Below are 22,774 nucleotides of genomic sequence, written 5' to 3' on the forward strand. Positions count from 1 at the left end.
GTGAGCTGGCCTTGTAAGTTTAAGAGAAGTAATGAGGGGTGTGGTTCTGATGCTGATGAAGGGGATTTCGGTGCTGAAGGGGAAGGAACCCAGGAGGCTCAGATGCTGAGAGGGGTATGAGTATAAAAGGTGGGAAGAGAGGAGAGCAAAGGACCTTTTGGATTTTCTGAGAAAGGGGAAATTTTGCTGGTGAGAGAAAGAAAAAGGTCAGGAGCATCTTCTGAGTTGAGAGCATGGGGGAAAGCTTCAGCACTGTGGTTTCTTTGAAGAGGAGAGTGACAGCATCTTAGTTTTGGGAGTCATCATTGGCATACACGAATCATATTTGGTGGAGATTCTGAGGTAAGCATGCTGAATTTTATTTGCTGACAGTTTATCTTCCTCGTCTTCGTATTTTTTCCTCCTTCCTCATCATCTTTTCTTCCCTTTGATATGAAGATTGTATTGCTTGGGTGTGGTTAATAAAGGCCACACATGATTGTTGTTGATTGGTTATGAATAGTTTAGGATCTTTCTGACCGAATTTAGGATTTTTTATCAACCGGCTGAACCGGTTGGGAGCCGGTTCAACCGGTTCGGCACAATAGCTGGCAGCCTCTGTCAGCCATGAGGAACACCTGCCTTTCTTGGTCTGGTTCTCACTCATCCGGGCTCGGAATTGAGAACCGTTTCTTTTTTTTGCTTCCTTAATCACTTAGGAACTTTCTGACCGAATTTGGGATTTTTTATCAACCGGATGAATCAGTTGGGAACCGGTTCAACCGGTTCAGCACAATAGCTGGCAGCCTCTGTCAGCCATGAGGAACACTTGCCTTTCTTGGTCTAGTTCTCACTCATCCGGGCTTGGAATTGAGAACCGTTTCTTTTGTTTGCTTCCTTAATCACTTAGGAACTTTCTAACCGAATTTGGGATTTTTTATCAACTGGATAAATCAGTTGGGAACTGGTTCAACCGGTTCAGCACCATAACTAGCTGCCTCTGTCAGCCATGGGGAACACCTGCCTTTCTTGGTCTGGTTCTCACTTATCCGGGCTCGGAATTGAGAACCGTTTCTTTTTTTTGCTTCCTTAATCACTTAGGAACTTTCTGACTGAATTTGGGATTTTTTATCAACTGGATGGACTGGTTGGGAACCGGTTCAACCGGTTCAGCACCATAACTGGCTGCCTCTGTCAGCCATGGGGAACACCTGCCTTTCTTGGTCCGGTTCTCACTCATCCGGGCTCGGAATTGAGAACCGTTTCTTTTTTTTGAATCCTAACTCATTTAGGAGTTTTCTAGAAAAATTTGGGAATTCTTCTTCAATAGGTTGTACCAGTTGAGAACTAGTTCAACCTGTTCTGCTAGAGGACTTTAGGTAGCCCTCGATTTCGGCATTTTTTCGAGCCCTTATCCATTGGGGTTCAAACCCATTTGCTATAGGGCACTTGTGAGCCATCTTGAAGGTTTAAGTCAGTGTTTGATTTCAGTTAGTATGGGCAATTTTGAAGTTATGGGTGGTGTGGTCTAGGTAAGTCTAGTTTGATTTGTATGACATTTGGGGAGTCCATTACCTGATCTCAACTAGCTTTCTTCCTTTTTGGCACAAAATTTGATGCTTGATTCTGAATACATGTTGCGTGGCTGACTCACCCTTTGCTGTAGCACATGGCTAGGGACCACAGGTATGCATCGTTGGTTTTGATTGTTGAATCATATGCATGCATGGGGCTTAATCCTGAATGTTTGTTACATGTTTATCTGTGTTTGGCTAACCTTTTATGCAGCGCATGGCTGGGGACCACAGGTACGCACCCATTGTTTTGGTTGGTTGAATTCATATGCATGCCAAATACCAATTAGGATTGTGTGATTCATGACATCTATTTAGCCTAGGGTTTCATCTTTGACCCATATGCTCCCACATACCCAATTCATTAGTAGAGACCGAGTTCCGAGCCTAGAAGGGTGCTACCTCGCATGAGGTACCTTCCCAATGGGTAACCTGATCCCCGGACCCAGAATCTAGTTTGCGCAGACCGCTTTTTTTCCATATTGGGGTCATTAGGGGTTTTGGTTCTTACTTAATTTTCCCCATTTTAAAAATAAAAATAAAAAGTAAGTGGCGATTCCATACAACACCGTTCCTCACCGGGGACGGGTTTTTCAAAATTGGAGAACTCAACTTTTTCATTCCTTCTTCTCTTTTAATAGCGAGTCGCGCCGGTCCGATGGATCGGGTGAGGGTCCACACCTGGATCTAGTGTTTTCTATTTTGGTTTCCATTTGAGAGTGCTCAGAGATCGGTATAGTTTGAGTATTGGTTAGATCACCTCCTGCCTTGTTGCATTAGATTCTTTCTCCCATTTGATGAGTTTAGCATGTTTTCTCCCTAGGGTTTTCGTCTTCCTTTCTTAGCTCGACACATCCTTTCACTTTGTTGTCACTTATTGGATGCTTTGAGATATGTTCATTGATCACCTTTTTACACTATACACCTATCGCGGGCTCAGTACCTCATTATTTGTTTAATCATTGATTCAATTTTCGACTCGACGCTCATATTTTCATTATAGAAATGTGAAAGGCACGCTTTCACATTCACATTCTTTCGAGAGATTCACCTTGATCACCTTATCATTTTTTTTCTCTTTATGGAGCTCGAATTGAAGGTTGAGTCAAGGATATGTGGTTATAAATGGAGTATCGATCTCGTGATAGCGTGTTCCTCACACCTCTTTCATCTTGGATTATTGATAGGAATTCTCTAGTCACATTTGTAGTCATCTCACAGTGGGCACCTTTATGACTCTAGAGTTCTTGTCATACATCCAGATTTTGGATTGCCACCCTAGGACCATGTGCTTGCATGTTGTACTGTTGTCTTTTAGGGTCTTATATTGTGTTCTTCATCCATTTTGTTTGCATTGTAGGGAGTCATTTTAGGAGTCGGTTGAGTCTGGAGTCACATTCTTGGAGGAGAGTTAGAGGTCGATTGATCAGAGCATATTCATATCAGAGTTCAGACAGTTCAGTTGAGATGTCGAACGAGCTAGCTTCCACGCTTGCTTCTATTCAGAAGTTCATGGCAGGAGTTAGTAGACGCTTGGATCAGATAGAGAGTTATCACCAAGATCCTCATCCAGTTGGCATGGTCACTGACGAGACAGTTCCTCATGCATCTTAGACAGCACAGGCTCTTCCACCTGAGGCTTCACTTGGTATTCCATTCTATTTAGCAGATCATTATGAGGTCATTCCACCACCTACTATCACAGTGCCACCTCCCATTGTTACTACTACTAACGATACTAGATTGACTGAGCATGAGGCCAGAGTTAAGCGACTTGAGTCCAAGATGAGACAGATCAGATTGCAGGATGGAGGTTTGACTTGGGATGATAGAGATGGCATACAGGTGGCTAGCTTGCCCGTCAAGTTTCGCATGCCAGACATTAAGCGTTATAGTGGGATTGGTTGTCCCAAGATCCACTTGAGACTATACAGTACAGTCATGAGAGCACACGGGATAGATGATGCATAGTTGGTAGCCTTCTTCCCCATGTCACTTAGTGGGGCAGCTCAGAGATGGTTTGCTTCAATTGAGCCTTCAAGACTTCTCACCTGGGAGGATATGGCTCATGAGTTCTTGACTCAGTTTGCTTTCAGTGTCGACATTGATGTATCTAGACGAGAGTTGGAGGCCACCAGACAGAGGCCAGATGAGTCTATTTTTTCCTTTGTCAGTCGTTAGAGGGTAAATATGGTTGGTATGATAGACCAACCTAAGGAGCAGGATCAAATTGATATGGTTCTTCGGGATCTACAGCTGAGGTTTGCTAGACGCTTTGTGGGCATCCCATTTCAGGATCTTAAGAGTCTAGTTCATGCAGCTTTTAGTGTTGAGGAGGCCATTGCTTGAGAGTTATGGATAGATACTACTCCTTCCCCTGACTGTAAGGGGAAGAAGTCGGTTTGATCATCTACCAAATCTGAAGAGGTTGGCATTATTAGCTATTAGCATCAGAGGCCCGCGCATCACTCATCTTACAAGCCTCCTACAATCAAAGCACATTTCTCTCATCCACAGTATCAGTATCAGCCAGTTTATGTTCAGCAGCCTTACATTGCTCAGACTAGCATACAGCCACGACCGCCACATCCGAGAGCCACTACTCACCCACCACCTAGACCATATGCACAGAGACCTGCAAGACAGTTCACTCCATTGGGCATGACTTTGACTAAAGCTTTTGAGAAACTCAAATATGCTGGTTTGATTGTTCCTTTAGCACCACGCCCTTTGCCATATCCTATTCCTCCTCATTTCCGCTCACATGAGCACTGCTTATATCATCAGATCCAGGGGCACAATACTGAGCGTTGTTCGGCACTCCATCATGCGATACAGGACTTGATCGATTCAGGGTTAATCAACTTGTTTGGGTCAAGTGTGACCACCAATCCCCTGCCTACACATTCTACACATGTAGTTTCTCATTCTCCTAGTCTTCAGTAGATTGATTTGGATACTGATGGTACTGATGGGCATATGGTATTTTGGGATATTCTAGGTTGAGGACTTGGATCAATTAACATGGGTACATCACTTAGCAATAGCTCAGCTTAGAGCATTTTTCATTTTGATCATGGTCGTCATCTGAGTCATTTCCATTTTGTTGAGTCCAGTTTTTAGTTCATCGGAGTTATTTTTGTTTTGTTGAGTCAGTTTGGTTCAAAGTCGTTGTTTATAGTTCATGTTGAGACTCTGGTCGTTTATAGTCTTTTATTGTTTCACACATGATGTACTCATTGGTTCATTCAGTGATATGATCTTTTATTCTGAGTATGTGTCATTTTTCTCATGAGTATGCTTTACATATATTGTGTTGATGTGTGTTATGCTTTCGATATGAGACATCTTTTCACTTATACATCATGATCACTTTGGTCCAACCTATCATGGAGGATATTGAGCCATTGACCTAGGATTAGGAGATTGACCTAGGGAGTTCGAGACTGTGCTGCATTTCACCTTTTGATCAGAGCAGTGTCATATCTATATTTGTATCCTGACTTTGTAGATTTGATGACCTACCCATTTTGAGCTTGACATGACACCACCTTTTGGTACCATTATGCAACTTTACCATCCTTGTCCGTTTTAGCACACTACAGTACCATTGCCTATTCCTTCCATCATTTCTTTGATTTGACCAAGTAGAGTCTGAGATAGTTAAACCTGAGGTGGGCTTTGCATGATGATAGATAGATCACGATGAGAGAGTGGTTTGACTATTGGATGATATTGTTGAGGTAGATGGATTGTCTTTGGGCTTCCAGATCTGAGTCATTGCACATGACTTCAGAGAGTCAGGATGATTAGAGATGGTGATTTTATGAGATGATGGTGAGTGGCTTGTGATGATAGAGTGAGTTAATTTTCATATGGCATTGATGATTATCGTAGAGCATTCGAAATGGGAGCTTTCACACGATTTCAGAGAGGTTGATATGACTATGTTGGACAGATGCTAGTCTTTAGTATTGACCATGTGAGATCTTGACAGCACGATGTTCGAGGTTGTGGTCAAATGATGGGTGGTCATCATTTCATGAACCTATCTACTTTATCATCCTCGCATATAAAGTTATCCGTTGCTAGTCCATTGAGCCTCACACGAGCACATAGCCTTTTCTTTCATCACCTCGTTTACCTATTACACCGAGTTAGGGACCCTATAGTGCTTACATGCTTTGATTAGATGCTTCATGAGCTCTAGACCTGACATGCATATTCAGGCCTCATCATTTACTCTTCATTGTGATATTTTCCACTTTGACATCATCTCATCACTTTTTTCGGCATCACATATCGCCACTTATGATATTCATTCTCTGTCTTTTCTCTCATCATTGTTTACTCGACATTATCCTTCTTTCACCTTGAGTGGTGGTTTTTCACATGTCATTGTATGGAGGATTGTCACATTCTTTTCCCCGTTCACCTTATGTGCAGTGGTTCAGAGATCTCATTTTGAGCGGTTGTCTTGTTAGTGAGGATTCATGTTACATCAGTATGTGAGGAGAGTTTACCCATGTGATTGTATTTTTGTGGGAGATCATTCATTATTGATCAGAGTATGCGCAAAAAAAAAAAAAAAAAGATAGTGCATTCTTCATTTTGTCATTCTCCATTGGGCATGTGTATGGACGTGCCAATTTGCTTCATTGAGTTTATGCATTAGAAAGAGTTCGTATGGGAACTTTTTTCTGAGATTCTATCTTGGTATATGTTTTAGGTGATAGTATGAGTCGCCTATTCGATTTTTGTGAGAAAGGCGAGCGACCTCTCTTTAGGATTTTTGGATCCCTGCTCTATTCATCATCCCATCTATTTCGGATGCGACTTATCTCCATGCTTTGATGCAGGTTGACCATCACTCATTTTTCTATCTCTTTATCTTCTTCTATCTTTATTTTATTCCTTCATTTCACTCTACCTCATTTGATTTCTTTCTCTTCTCATCGCATGATGGTTGAATTGGGTTCAGCATCCACACTTTATTCTTGCTTATTTGATGTGTCCATTCCTTTATCATCACTTTTCATGTGGAAATCCTTAGGTCTACGACTCATGACATTTTCTACGCATTGCATCTCATGCATGAGGGGTATAGGGATTGTTATCATTGGGATCTTTGAGCCTAGTTTCCTTTCGTTTCTTTCACTCTATTTCCTTAGCCTACGTTACATCCCACATCTTAAGACCACCCTGAGGCCATGACTTCACACATTGTGCTTGACAGCTCACACATGGGCAATACTTGAGATTGGTTGGAGATTATTTCGTGGAGCATGATGGATGAGGAGCTATGATATGATTTAAACTGGGGCATACCCCCCCCCCCCCTTATTAGTGATGGATTTTTAGAGGTGATATCATCTACACTGGGGCATACCCCGCTCATCGATGATTGTTTCTTTCGAGATGATGCCTTGCACTAAGGCATAGCTAGTTCACCTCTTCACTTGGGTTATGATGGATTAGGAGTTGTGGGATGACCCTACACTGGGGCATAGCCATTTCAAAGAGCGCTTTTATTGGAGATACAGTCACTCTACTCAATATTCTGCATTAGGACACATTCTTCTCATCGATGGTTGATTTTTTAGATGACGATTTATTTTGAGACATAGCCCTCTCATTAGCGATGGACTTTGATTTATCTTGGAGCATAGACACTTCAAATGGTTTATACTGGGGCATAGTTGCTTCATTCACATTCATAGAGCACGAGGATTCTGATTCATATGGATTGTGTTGAGATGTTTCCGTTTTTGGCACCAAGAGTAGAGATTGATTGATTTGTTGATGTACACTACTCATGGTCCTTCTCAGCAGTTGTTAACTCAAATACACTACTTTATACTGGGGCATAGTCGAGATGGAGAGCATGTTTCATTGAATCATAGCCACCCTATTGGATCCCTTACACTAGGGCATATCCATCTTTTGGAGGGAGATCAGATTGATTCTTGACGTTGGATCATCTGACGAGTGATATGGAGAATATTAAATTGTTTCATGTTGTCCTCATTGCATCCTGGGGCATAGCCACCTAGTTGAATGTTTTGACATCGAGACTTGACTTTCTGTTTATGATTGCCGCTTTGGATGGATTATGGAGCTATTGACACCTTGGGTTCAATCTTCTCGGCATACTTGGATGATCTCGGATACTTACATACCTTTCATTTCATACTTCGACATTTCACCATTGATACTATCATGCCTTCTATCTTACCAAAGCCTGATCATCACCTTCTTTTATCCCACACATCTCACCGTGACACATGACCTCACACTCCTCTCTCGATTAGAAGATATGTAAATCAGTCCCTAATCACTTTGGTTGTGTTTCCATACATCTTGTAGACTTTAGGTTCAACATCTTCCATGATGGCAGGGCCTGACAAATTGTTGATTTATTAGTGATGATGCTTTCATTTGACAGTTGGCATGTTGAGTGTTAATTTACTTGCTCTTTGCATTTTGAGCACTGGTCATCATTGTTTTTATTCATCAGTTAGTTTTGTTTTGTTATCATGGTATCACGTGCATAGTTCTATTTGGCATTACCTATTTGAGGTTAGACATTTTCATTACATGATAGATGAGCATATTTTAGAGCACAGTAGGTTTTAGGCATTTTGTATCTCAGTTTGTTCACCGTTACATGCTAGGGCATACCCCCTTCTCCGAGAGTACTAGACGTCTTAGCAGACTTTCACTTTTTGATCTAGTTGTTGACCCCTACGAGTTGTACACTAGGGCATACCTTCCTTCTCTAGGATCATTGGATCTTTCACATGCTTCATTATCTTTTGACCTAGCTGTTGATCCTCATGAGTTGTCATACTGGGGCATATCTCCTCCTGCCGAGTTTGCTTACATCGTTATCCTGGTTATCCTTTGGTTTTAAGCCACTTGATCAGATCATTGTCATCTTCTTCCTGTTAGTTTGTGTTCAGTTCGAGTTGAGACCGCACCTATATCAATCGATCATCGTCTTGTCAGTTTACGTTTTCGGGGCCACACTTATATCGATCGACCATCTTCCATGTCAGCTTGAGTTTTAGGACCGCACCTATATCGATCGATCATCGTCTTGTCCTTTTGAGTTTTAGTTTTCGGGGCCGCACCTATATCAACCGGTCATCTTCCTATCAATTTGAGTTCAGTTTGAGTTTTTGGGGTCGCACCTATATTGATCAACCATCTTCCGTGTCAGTTTGAGTATTCGAGGATCGCACCTATATCGATCAATCATTTTCCATGTCAGTTTGATGTCAGTTTGAGTTTTGGAGCAGCACCTATATCGATCGGTCATCTTCCTATCAATTTGAGTTTATGGGATCGCACATATATAGATCGATCATTTTCGTGTTAGTTTGAGTTTTGGGACCGCGCACCTATATCGATCGGTCATCGTCTTTTCAGTTTGCGTTTTTAGGGCCACACATATATCGATCGGTCATCTTCCTATCAGTTTGAGTTCAATTTGAGTTTTTGGGGTCGCACCTATATCGATCGACCATCTTCCGTGTCAGTTTGAGTATCCGAGACTGCACCTATATCGATCAATCATTTTCCATGTCAGTTTGAGTTTTGGGACCGCACCTATATTGATCGGTCATTATCTTTTCAGTTTACGTTTTTAGGGTCGCACCTATATCGATCGGTCATTTTTCGTGTCAGTTTGAGTTTTGGGACCGCACCTATATCGATCGGTCATTGTCTTTTCAGTTTATGTTTTTGGGGTCGCACCTATATCGATCAATCATCTTCCTATCAGTTTGAGTTCAGTTTGAGTTTTTGGGGCCGCACCTATATCGATCGATCATCTTTCGTGTCAATTTGAGTTTTGGGACCGCACATATATCGATCGGTCATCGTCTTTTTAGTTTGCGTTTTTAGGGTCGCACCTATATCGATCGATCATTTTCCTATCAGTTTGAGTTCAATTTGAGTTTTTGGGGTTGCACCTATATCGATCGACCATCTTCCATGTCAGTTTGAGTATCCGAGGACCGCAACTATATCGATTGGTCATTTTCCGTGTCAATTTAAGTTTTGGGACCGCACCTATATCGATCAGTCATCGTCTTTTCAGTCTGCGTTTTTTGGGTTGCACCTATATCGATCGATCATCTTCCTATCAGTTTGAATTCAGTTTGAGTTTTTAGGGTCGCACCTATATTGATCGGTCATTCATCTTTTGTGTCAATTTGAGTTTTCGGGATCGCACCTATATTGATCTGTCATTCATCTTGTCAATTCAGTTTTTGGGGTCGCGCATATATCGATCAGCCATCTTCCTATCAATTTGAGTTCAGTTTAAGTTTTTGGGGTTGCACCTATATCGATCGGCCATCTTCCTATCAGTTTGAGCTTGAGTTTTCGGGGCCGCACCTATATCGATCAGCCATATTCCTATCAATTTATGTTCAGTTTGAGTTGGGACTGCACCTATATCAATCGGTCATCGTCTCGTCAGTTTGAGTTTGCGTTTTGGGCATCACACCTATATCAATCGGTCATTTTCCTATTAGTTTGTGTTCAGTTCAAGTTGGGACCGCAGTTATATCGATCGGTCATCATCTTGTCAGTTTACGTTTTCGAGGCCACACCTATATCGATCGGTCATCTTCTTATCAGTTTGAGTTTGAGTTGGGACCGCTCCTGTATCGATCGGTCATCATCTTGTCTGTTCGAGTTTGAGTCCGAACCGCACCTATATCGATGAGTAATTCATCTTTTTCAGTTTGAGTTTAATTTGAGTTTTTGAGGCCGCACCTATATCAATCAACCATCTTCCTATCAGTTTGAGTTTGAGTTTTCGGGACCGCACCTATATCGATCGGTCATCTTTCGTGTCAGTTTGAGTATCCGAGACCGCACCTATATTGATCTGTCATTCTTGACGTCGGTTCAGTTTGAGTTTTTCGGGATCGCATCTATATCGATTGGTCATTTGCCATGTCATTTTCATGTCAATTTGAGCTTTCGGGACAGCATCTATATCGATCAGTCATTCATCGTCTTGCCAGTTCTGCTTGAGTTTTGGGACTGCACCTATATCGATCGGTCATTCATCCTGCCGGTTTGAGTTTTTTGTTTTTCGAGACCGCACTTATATCGATCGGTCATTATCTTATCAGTTGAGTTGAGTCTGTTCGGCCTTGAGCCACACTCTATCCTTCCTTTGAGTTTACGGCACATATTTCAGTCATGTTGTTAGGTACCCCACGTTTAGCGTTCTCATGTGGCTCACATAGGGCAGTCTCCTTTGAGCACATTCTTTTCTATACTCCAAGGTGATTTGACCGTTACTCATCTTTAACATCGACCTACAAGTCACTTTTGGAGACATCTTAGAGGGAGCCTGAGTCCTAGGTGTAGCTTTAGAGGCATTTTGAGATATCTGCTTTTCTCTTAGTATTTTAGAGTCTTTGTATTCGTCTGTTGGCCTAAGCAAGTTCGTGTTTTACTAGTGTCTCTTTGGGGGTTTCTTTTGTTCTTCGATAGAGTTCACTTAATTCCACTCACTATTCACACTCACTTTTCACTCCAGTGTTCATATTCTTACACTCATGAGCTCTACCGAAAAGGGCCATAGAAATATTTATTTTTAATACTTAAAATAAATATTTTTTTATATTTTAAAAAAATTAGAAACCTTTTTAAAATCACTATCAAGCAGATAGTGATTTTAAAAATTATTTTTATTTTTTTAATCCTTAAAAAATTTATCTTAAGGTTTAAAAAACTTTCTAGAATCGATACAACACGCCCTCTTAAGTTTAGGGGCCAAAGGATATTTGACCGGAAAATAACAAATATATGTTCATTTATTTATTTTTCCTTCTCGCGTATAAAACGCAGAGTGCAACCCAAAACCTACTGATAGGAGACAATGGCCGAGTCCACTCAGAAAACTGAACCACCCGAGTCAAGCCGAGTTTCCGATTCACCGAGAGAGATGGAAGGAGAAGAGCACTTGAAGTCCCCAACTGATTCACAGAAAACAAGTGAAATTCTTCTCTCCCTTTTTCCACATCGAATTCTGCATCTGTTTGGTTGCTAAGAAACGGAGGAAAATAAAAAAATATATAGGAAAATTTTGAGTTTCGTCTTTGATTTCGTATCAGGCTCGGTTGAGTGAATGTTTTTGTTTATTTCAAGTCCTTTTAGTTTCTTTTGTTTTCCTAAATTTTCTTAGCAACCAAACGGAGCCTAAGTTCAGGTTTGGCACTTCAGTTTCTTTGTGCTATGAGTTTATACTCGTCTAGGGTTTCGATATTCTATGAAATCTATTCCTCCCTGTGAAAATAATAAAAATGTGGTGAGGTTTTCTTGACTTTTGATCTCTCATTTTAGAGAGAATCATGTGGGGCTGCGTAGCTACATTTGGTTGTATAGAATTGGATTTTATTTGGCATTCCAATTGTATGGAATTCGAAAATCATGCAATAACTGTGAAACAGATGTTGTGGATTTGGGGTGGATGGAACTTGGATCCAATTTCAAACACATTGTTTGTAAGGAAACCAAACAGTGGATTGCTAACTATGATTTATGTGATATTTGATGTTGAGATCTCCAAAACAGAAAAAGAAGAGAAAAGAAAATAAAACCTAGGACCTGTTTGGCAACTGATTTTTAAAACATTTTTCTGTTTTCTTAGAATAGAAAACAGCTTTCAAAAAGTGCACATGGCAAAATTTATTTGGAGGGAAAATGTCTATCAAAAAAAAGGGAAAACAACTTCTTAAGAATTTGTCTAAAGACGGTGATTTTTTAAAACAAATTTAGAACGTTTTTCTGGTATTTTTGTAGAGTTTTCAAGGAAAGAGTCAGAAACATAGGGAATAGGCCTCAAGTATTCCATTGTCCACAAAAGCACATTGTCTTCACAGAGAATAGACCAAGAAAACTGTGGAGAATTACAGTAAGACTAGAGCCAGGGTCTCCATCACACTCCAAGACTGGCAAAAGAAATTGACATTCTTTATGAAGCAGTTGTATATATTTGAGTTTCTAAACATAATTTTATTCCTGAAAACAATACAAAATTGTTCTCAAAAATTGACTTTTGAGAACTGTTATTGGAAATTGCTTTTTAAGAATTGCTTTGGAAAATGTTGCCGAATGTACCCTTAATAATCTCAGAAGAATTTCTTTTTGTAGTTAGTTTTCTGCTTTCTTTATCACCAAGATCAACTGGTTTTTTTTGTTAACTTTTGATTAAGCTGACTCAACCATCTATTGATTCTTTTCCGGTTCTTGGTGTAGAAACTTACCTCAGCCACCTTATTAAATGTTGGAATGAAGCAGATTTTTTTTTTTTTTGGTATGTAGTTATATTGTATAAGAACAAAATAAAATGCACATAAGAAATTGTCTTTACCATATGACTCTTCTTCATAGGCACCAAGGACTCCAGATCACTGGAATGTCCAAATGTGCCACAAAATCAACATTATTTCTGTATTGATGATTTCCAGACAACTCTGACCAGGATTTTCATACAAAACCTTGATAAAACCAATTTAGATCAACAGCTGAGGCTGAAAAGTAACAGAGGAAGAGCAACAATTTTGGAGGTCATCAGTGCATGACACACCAATTATCATTGAATTTCCTGCACAAAGAATGTAACTTTAGTAGGCATTAGAGCCTCCAAATCTCCATGGTTAAAAATCCTCATTTGGTAAGAGTTATAAGATTTGACATGGACAAGGCACTGTGAATTTGGATGATGCTGCTATATATTGCTTGTTAGGTAAAGGTATTGGTTATCACCCATGGACACTAACTTTTAAGATCTATGATATCTAGCTTGTTCCATCCTACAGAAATAGGATTTCATTATTTTTTATATGATATTTCTCACAGATTTCGCAAGTTTCACAGATACTTCCACCATAAGGCAGTTTTGTGGGGATCCAGGAAATTTGAATTGGAAATGAGAAAAAATTATTTTACCTTTATGCAGTTGAACAAATAGGTTAGTTTAGTCTATTTGTTATATTATTGAATAAGTTTAGTCCTTGTATGAATTTATCATTCTAATCAGAATGCTGATTGTTGTATTCCTCAGTCTCTGATGACGATGAAATAGACTACTCCATCAAACCAGAATTTTATGATCAGATCTTGATGAGAAAGATGAATTATGGGTTCAGAAGAAAAGAAAAGGGCGTACTACTTCTGATGCTGTGCTTAGCTGCCCAGGTTGTTTTACCACCCTCTGCCTAGAATGCCAAAGGTAAGTTAATTGAATGTATATATGTGGTGCAACTATGATATTATTTTCATGCTTGTAAGTAAATGGGTATATTGTGACAAGGATTTTTTCTTTTCTGGTTATAGTTATGGGAGGATGAGTTCCTTTCTCTATTGAAACACCAATAAGGATTCATATAAAAAGTTGTCTGTTGTTGTGCCAATATCTCTTAGTTCTTTTTTAGTGGATGGCAGATGTAATTGAAACACAACATAAAATGATTTCTCTCTCGCGCTCCCTCCCTCCCTCTCTCTCTCTTTCACTTTCTTTCTTAGACACAAAGTATGGAGACACATTGGCTTGCTCTTGTACACATGCACAAACATGCAAGTGCGAGCACCTACAAATCCACATGCACACAACTACCCACACACCCCCATATGTACACCCAAATTAACTATTGTATCAAAATCTAAATTCCAAGTGTTCGATATTCTTCTTCATTTTTTGAGGTTATCAACAAGTGGTGTATATAATTGCATCTCATGTGTGTGTGTGTGTGTGTGTGTATTTTATAGGTAAAGAAAAGTTGTATATAAAGTAAAAAAGAGACACCAATAACAATGCCCTCATAGTATACAGGAAGTATATAGTAAAAGCCTAAAGGCTCAACCCAAAGGGGGAAGGAAAGAAGTAAAAAACATCACATGCTCTTACTTAGTGCCTAACCTATCAATGAAGCTAATAAGATAAATAAGGCACATATCTATAGACACCATAGACCAAGATCACAAATTACATACAAAAGAATTTTTCAATCTTTGAATCAATAACTCCTCATTGCCAAACGTTAACCTATTCCTTTCCTTCCACGCTGTCCAAAATATGCATAAAGGGGTCGCTTGCCAAGCCTTTTTATGAGCTTTACCCACAAATGACCCATGTCACCCAAGAAGAGTATCCTTCACCGAACATGAGAGAACCCAAGACACACCAAAGAGGGAAAAAAGAAATTTCCAAAGAACCCAAGCCTTTGCACAGTGAAGAAGAAGGTGATTAACCGTCTCTACTTCAGAGAGGCAAAGGAAACATCTATTTGCCAAATAGTGCCCCCTCCTTTGAATCTAGTCCAAAGTTAAGACTTTCCCCCCAAGATGCCTCCCAAGTGAAGAAAGCCACCTTAGGTGGCACGCATGATCTCCAAAGGGAACAAAGGAGAATCTCTGGGCTCCAAAATAGAAGAAAGCTATTTGATCGAAAAGTAATCCATCTATAAAATATAAAAAAATCCATAATTTAGGTTGAGTACAAAATAATCCCACTCTAGTGCATTTTAGTCACGTGGGCATCCATGTCACAAAACCATAGTTGATAACTACATTTAAATTTAAAGTTGTAGTTGTTGACTACAGTTTTGAACTTGACTTAAATTTATATATATATATATATATATTTGAAATATTTTAGTTTATTTTTTAAAAAATAATTTATTATATTTTTTTTCTATTTATTAATATGTAAGTGGTTAATAAATTTATGTGATCATTTAAAAAAAATTAATATATGAAACTTAATAATTGGTTTTATATATCATATATGTTTTGAAGTGTGATTTTTTAATCTCTTAGTCTTTTTATAAGTTTTTACCTTTGATTATTTTATGAAGCCTTGGTATTTTTAATTTTAGCCATAGTTTTCCCAAAACTTGTTCACATTCAATGGATATCATATTCAACAAAAGTGATGGATATCTACCTGGCCTGAATATGAACGAGTTATGGGAAAACTATGCCAATTTTTTTTTTAACAAAATTAAACCAATTTCAAAAGCAAAACTTATAAAAAGATTAAAAGGTCCAAAAATCACACTTTAAAAACATTATACCATATATATATAATAAATTTACGTTATTAGATTTATTTTTAAAAAAATAAACTAAAATATTGCAAATAAAACAACAAAATTTTACACGTATAAAAAGAAGTAAGTTAATCAGTAACGACGACTTGAAGTTTAAGCTTAATAGATGGTGACTACAATTTTGCTCATTTGAAAAAAAATAAAAAATAAAAATTCAAAACCATAGTTACCAACTATGGTTTTGTGACATGGATGCTTACATTATTGAAATGTATTGGATTGGGAAATATTTTACTACTCAACTTAGTTTATGAATTTTTTTTTTTTAAATGGATTATTTTTGTTCAAAACTCTGTATGTATATGCTGAACACTAAATTCCTACATCCCAATATTCTTTTTAACTGTTTTCAATTGTATACAAGTGTATATATATGCATGCCTCTATATGTTTATATATACATATATGATATTTATTTATTTGTTTAGTTATTTAATGCCTAAAAGGGCATCTAACCCTCATAGACGGGTAGTACACAAAGAACATCCATAGAAAAGGAGAAGGAGAGACAAAACAACAAGGAAATGTACCCTATCTTCAAATATAGCTGTAATGTTGCAAACTAGGAAGGTCTTATGAATGTTCAGATGGAACAAAACTAGTTTCTGATAGGTGATATTTGTGTAATAAACTCCCATTTTCATTATTATAGCTAAAATTTCTTTTAAGATCTTGGAAGAATGAGTACCCTTAGTTTTCCCCCTAGCATGAAATGAAGCACCTGCATCGTCATATCTCTTGGCTTTCATAACCAATCCTTACTATTAAACCTAGAGATCTATGAATCAGAGCCTCGTTATTGAGTGTTTCTAACAGGAGAATAATGGTGTATTTCTGGAATTATCTTCTGAATCTGCTATCCTGCAAATCTAAATGTAACCTTGATGCATTGCAATTAGTACTTATATTGTTTTTGATGATAAAACAGAGAAATTTGTGTCTTTAGTCCAGATGTATGCAATTTTGGTAACTGAGCTTAACTAGGAACTTGTAGGCACGAGAAATATGTGACCCAGTACAGGGCCATTTTTGTTGTTAACTGCAATATCAAGAGTGAACAAGTGTTGCCGCAAAGAAGCATAAAACCAAAAAGGGGCAAAAGAGGAAGGGAGTCTGATAAGAGTGAACCTGTTTCTGTTGATGGTGAAACATTCAAGCCAGTACACTGTGGAGTTTGCTCAACGAAGTTGGAGCCATTGACGAAGATGAGGTTTATCATTTCTTCAATATTCTTCCAAGTGAGTCTTGATGTGCTCAGTTTCACTCACAGTTCTCAGGATGGATTATGTAGTTCACTTTTTGTTCTAGAGTTTCTGGATATCTGTGTCACATGCAATTTGTACAACAATTAGATGCCTTTCACCCTAGAGTTCAATGAAATGCCTTTTGACATGGTAGCTTACTTTTTAGTTTAAAGATGTATACTATGTGTATACAGATTTAGTTTGTTATAATATTAGTACACTGACATCACAAGTTTTCTTAGCATGTTATATGAATATATAGACAGCATAACTTCTGTTAATACACTATTCTGGGTTTGAGTTATATCAATTCAGTACCACGGTGATCTGAGTTTCGTTCTATGTGATGGCTTGGCTATAAGATAGAAACTTTGATAACACAAGAGCTAGTCTGTAATCTCTCTCTATCTCTCATCATTTTGGCTCATGTTGGCTTGGTTCGACATTTGCTTCAGCAGCTAGTTGTAAAAAACTCAAAATAGCTAGGTGTGCTGGCAATAGTTGTTAAAAATAAAATAATCAATTTTAAATTAAATCCAAAAAAATAATAAAATAATCAATTTGAAAATAGCAGGGATTTCAAATAAATTTGAGTCCTTAAATGTTCCATTTTGACTCGCACACACTCACACACTCACATAGAGATGTGATAGTTCACTGATGTGCCCGCGTCCATACTTGAAAATTAAGGCATTTTGGTCTCTCCAGATGAATAGAATGGAAAAAAGCAGAATTGGACACTTCACACTCTTCTTGTGTGATGAGTGTAGTGAATGTAGGAGATATTGTGATTCAAAACTTTAACACTACATATGCATGTTTGAGTGACGACAAACTGAAAAGCCAAACCTAATAGCAACTCATGGGTGGAAAATTGTACAACTCACTCAAATATTTCCTGCCATTTCTTGTGTTTTTTTCTTTCTTCCTCTATAGAGTATGATGCAATTTTTTGCTTATCTAGAATGAGCAACCTAAGCTGATTGCTTTTGTATTAATTTTATTTTGATTACAGGCATGTGGGGCCTCTTTTGGAAAGAGAAAAAAAATTTCAGAACTCTGAAAATTATAAAATAAATCTGGTTTTTAAGTTTTCAGACTATCTAAACAATACTAATATATTAAGCATAGTTTTAACAGGCTTTTGCCTTAGGGCTCACCTCATGGAAAGGCTCAAACTTGTGGCTTAAGTTACTTAATGTTCACCTCCAGGGTTCGAGTTTATCATTAGATTATTTTCTTATAAATGTTCATCTTCCAACATAAATGAATCAGTTGTTGAATATGAGTCCTTTTGTACTTTAAGATTTGGAATTCTCAAGAACTTCATAGTAGTATCATATTTGTTAAGCTTATATAGGTTTGATGTTGAAGAAACACTGTTACCAAATGTAAGTTCGATGCTGAAATTGGTGCGGAATTGAAGGACATTTATGTTTTTAAATAGCTCTATCTACACTTCTCATGTATCGTTTTTATTTTCTATATTTTTAATTTTTTTTCTGAACTCAATAAAGATTATGATAATGATACTGATGTCAAATGCCTAAGGTGTACTCATTACCTTATGATAGATAAAATGCTCTGAACCTTGTATGCTTTGTTGTAGTTTTGGTTGTTGAAAGAGAGGAATGCCAGGTTAGATATTTTTGAAGAGATTGGTATAAAGTAATGTGTAATGGCTGAGAGAGGTTGTTTCAGCTAATTATTTTGTGAAGGAAAACTCCCTTCAACCCTAAGTCTTTCTCCTTTATATAATTGTCCAGATAAACATCATGAACTCATTACATAAAACCCCCTAATATGCCATCACTTCATTTTCTGTGACTAATCTGGTTTGCCAAACCAGCCCCTTCCCAAGTCTCTGTCTTTTGTGGAAACTCAGTTACTCCAAGACATGCTGCTCCAAATCACTAAACGATGATTTGGCAGCTTCTGTTCCCCATTCCCATGTGACCATAGCAGCATGCATTCATGCTCTGGAGAAGGTCCAGGAAAGACTAGTTGGTAGGAAACAAGCTAATCAATTGTTTTTAGCTGGTTATCAGTCCAGAAAGGACAAAAAAATAGTTTAGCGAGTATAGGACCAGCCTTATCCAAGGGTTTGCACAGCTGAAAACTTGGTTGTGTGGCTTAACTTGCAACAAGCTAGGATGAAGTTGGTAAGCAATGCCTGTCCTCCGATCAGTTTTGGTCTGGGGCATTGTTTCTAAGCACAGAAGTGCAGGGACCTGAGAATGATTCCTAGCTAATCTAACCTTGCTTGCTAACTGCTCAGGTGGGTTAAAAAAATCTTGAAAGAAGACAACTGCCTTCAGGTCCAAGTTGTTGAAGCATTCTTACTGTGGGACTCCCTACCTTTCAGTTTTATATTTAGGTTAGTAACTGGTCCATATGTGCTGATGCTCGACAAAACTGAAGAGGAAGTCCTCTTAAAGGTTGGTGATACAGAAAACGGAACAAATAATGATGCTTTAGAGTGTATTTGGGTGTGATTTTAGAAATATTAGAAACACTTTCTAATACTTGAAACATACTTTTCTTACAAAAATTGGATGTCTGACAAATTTTCAAACATTTGTTTTATTTATACCTAAACACTAACTGATTTTTTATAGTAGTGTTTCTCGTATAAATGCTTTTATGATAATCTCTCTTAAACCAGTCTAAAATGCGTTCAAAGCGTAAGATTTTCTTGTGGTTGGCCCTTCATGATAGACACTCTTATCCATGTGCTAAGATGAACAAGAAACATGAGTGATGTTAATTCCAACTAAAATGTTTGATTCATATAGGATTCACTTTCCAGATGCCTGAATCCTCAGGAGTGCTTTGCTTCATTCATTTTGACCTCACGTACCCAAGAATTGGGACTCAGAATGGGAAATTCGTTCCATTTCTCATTCATTACTATGTTAGAATTAGTTATTAGAAATAAATAAACGAATAAAATATCTAATTAACCTCCATTCTCATTTCCACTCTTTCTTGTTTCTGCATACCAAACACACCCTTGTAACTTCCTCTTATCTGAATGGGTAAAAGCTGATTTGAATTAGCAAATTGGCCGCCCACTTCTTATGGTCCCTGCTGAGAATTTACCAGGTGCTTGAGTCAAGGATGTTGACATTGGGGTGTTGGTGCCCAAGAATCATTGCTAAAATTTAGGCCATAAGGCAAAACTTCAAAGCTGGCATGAGATGCTGAGATGATTAATTTCATAATTGCAATGGACTTGAGGTATGCCTTCTCACTTCTTAGTAGAAAATTCTTCCTTCTTAGAAATGATTGGAAGTTGGTGGAAGAAGGGTGGATATGGTTTGGGGAAAGGGAAACAGCTGAGGAAACAGGTATCTCAAAATATTTGATTTGCTTGATTAAAGGGATTTGATTTCTCAATGTTGACTCTTGCTTCCTTCATCCATGAAACTTGATAATAAGGGAATACATTATCATTCTTATTTATATTTTAATTTTCATTAGAAGTGCAGGGAGATTTGATGAGTTGGATGTCACAAACTATGAAATTCCACCATTTTTCAAACTCTCCTGTGTTGAATTGAATAATCAACTTAGATGGTTACTTTAGCGGTGAGCAGGGCCTGCCTGCCAAATTTTTTATGCTTACCCAAAGTTGTAGTAGCAGGTTAAGCTATATTTGATTCAATGGAGTACTGCTGTTCAACCAAGAGGGTGAAAAATTGAAAGGCCTGACAAGATTGAAACAATGTAAAAGGGGAGTTTCTAGGCATAGAGATAGAGAGTTTTGAGTTAGCTTGTATTGATGTTCATGCAACAATTCCTAATAAAGAAAATTAGAGAAAAACAAAAAAAAACACATAGATTTAATGTGGTTCGACAAATTGTCTACATCCACGGGAACAGGAAAGAAAGACTTTCACTATATCTCAATTAGGGTTACATAAAATGACATTTATATTAAACCTCAAGTATTGAAATTCCAAAAATACTCATGAACCATACAACTCCACTCCACTCTGGTATTTGCCCATTTTCTCCATATGTCTTTCACTCAATATGAACCACATATTATAACAGCTTGCAACTCAACTTACATGCTTTTTATGGTGGAAAAAATCTCAAGATCACAAGGTTTTCAGATATAGTTGTCTAAAAACAATTTTTAAGAATAATTATTATAAATATTTTTCAGCTATTTTTAAGAACTAAATTTTATTTAGGGATTTAAAAATAGAAAACAGCCTTTTCGATTTATTCTCCATTATGATACTACGCGCTTGTTAACACGCAAAAAATTTAAAAATATTGTTGATATTTTTAAAATAGAAGAAAATATATATGAGGAATTAACTTAGTTTAAAGAATTAAAAAATAATGTGAGATAAGGTCTAGTTTTTTTTCGTGAAGTTGTAAATTATTTTTTAGAATGGTTTTTATGACAAATATTTTATGGAAAGTTTTTTTAAAAAAAAAAAAATCTTCTAAAAATAAATTATTTTATAAAATAATTTGAGATATTTTAGAGTATTTTATAAAAATATTATAAGAAATAATTAAAAAATTCAAGAATGTATTATACATAAATACATAATATTTTTACCAAAAAAAAAAGTCTAAAATATTATTTTTTTATGTTTATATTTCTAAATATGATTTTATTTAGAAATAGTTAACAACAAGATTTTTTGGAACACTTACAAAAATAATAAGAGTGTTTTTGGTAATGTTTCCATTCGAAGTATTTTTTTTAACAAAAGTGGTTTTTGAGGAAGAGATTGTCAAATATTTTTAGAAAATAATATAAATGATTTTTTAATATTATTAAAGATTTTTCAAATTTTTAAAAGTGTTTTCTAAATTTTGTCAAATACTTAATATTTTTTTCAAAAACAATTTTTAGGTTAAAAATGTCTTTCAAAAATACAAAACCGTTCTTAGATCCACTGTCCACGTTCCAAAAACACATTGAATTTGTTGTTGGAAGATTGTGAAAAATAACTACCCATCCGTTTAGATTGACTCATCAAGTAAAAGAAATTTTGGGCCAAGTAAACTCCTCCATGGGCTACTCATAATGGGGTCCAAGCCCACTTAACCCAAATCCAACATCCACCATCCACCATCCAAAATGACCTCCTCTCTCACTTCACTACACCATTTCAGTTTCAGCCAAATTTCTGTGATTACTGATTAGTCTCGTTTATGTAAAACTATGATCTGGGTGACATGTCACACTCCCATTCACCCTGTGGTTTGTGGTGTCTCAGTTTTTAAACAAAATTTGGGCCAAGGAAACCCACCATGCATGGGCCACCAAGATGAGGTTGAAGCCCACATAAGCCCAAATCAAAGTAAATGGAGAAGGTCTCCAATTGGTGGGTGTGGTTGATGGGGTCAGAGTTGGAATAGTGTTGAAGGTGATGAGGGGGTCTGGTCCCTATCATTAATAACTACAAAAACTGGTTAGATGGGCTCCAGCTGTTTGAAATGTTGACAATTTATGGCTTCAGCTATGTAGTATGTACAATCCTCCATGGCTCCATCACCAACTTGCATTTCTGTTTTGTGGCTGTGGCCCCCTCTCATTACCTCTCATCCCCTCATAATTCTCCTTTTTTTTTTTTCTTTTTTTTTTCTTTTTTGTAGAATTTAACTGCAACTGATCTCACCATTTTCTTTTCTTTTCTTTTCTCTTCTTGACCTGTAAAACTGTTTGTTCTCCCTCTTGGAAAAGGGTAAATAAAAAGGCCAAAAGCCCAGTTGCTTTCTAGGTGAAATGCAGTCGCTCTGTGTGGTCTTGCTGTTTGGATAGGGAGAAAAAACCAAGGAAAACTGAGTAGCATGTCATTGATTG

General features: G+C 37.5%; 1 protein-coding gene across 1 annotated transcript; it reads left to right on the forward strand.

Annotated features, from left to right (window-relative positions):
* The first annotated feature begins 11,417 nt into the window (after window positions 1–11,417).
* On the forward strand, window positions 11,418–18,289 carry LOC117909730 (E2F-associated phosphoprotein-like). The gene is given in 6 exon segments (XM_034823792.1): window positions 11,418–11,575; window positions 13,648–13,695; window positions 13,698–13,815; window positions 16,689–16,873; window positions 16,876–16,932; window positions 18,079–18,289. Coding segments are annotated over 6 exon segments (573 nt in total). The 5' UTR covers window positions 11,418–11,460; the 3' UTR covers window positions 18,129–18,289.
* Window positions 18,290–22,774: the final 4,485 nt, after the last annotated feature.

This window comes from Vitis riparia, unplaced genomic scaffold (genome assembly GCF_004353265.1).
Source record: "Vitis riparia cultivar Riparia Gloire de Montpellier isolate 1030 unplaced genomic scaffold, EGFV_Vit.rip_1.0 scaffold303_pilon_pilon, whole genome shotgun sequence".
NCBI lineage: Eukaryota > Viridiplantae > Streptophyta > Magnoliopsida > Vitales > Vitaceae > Vitis > Vitis riparia.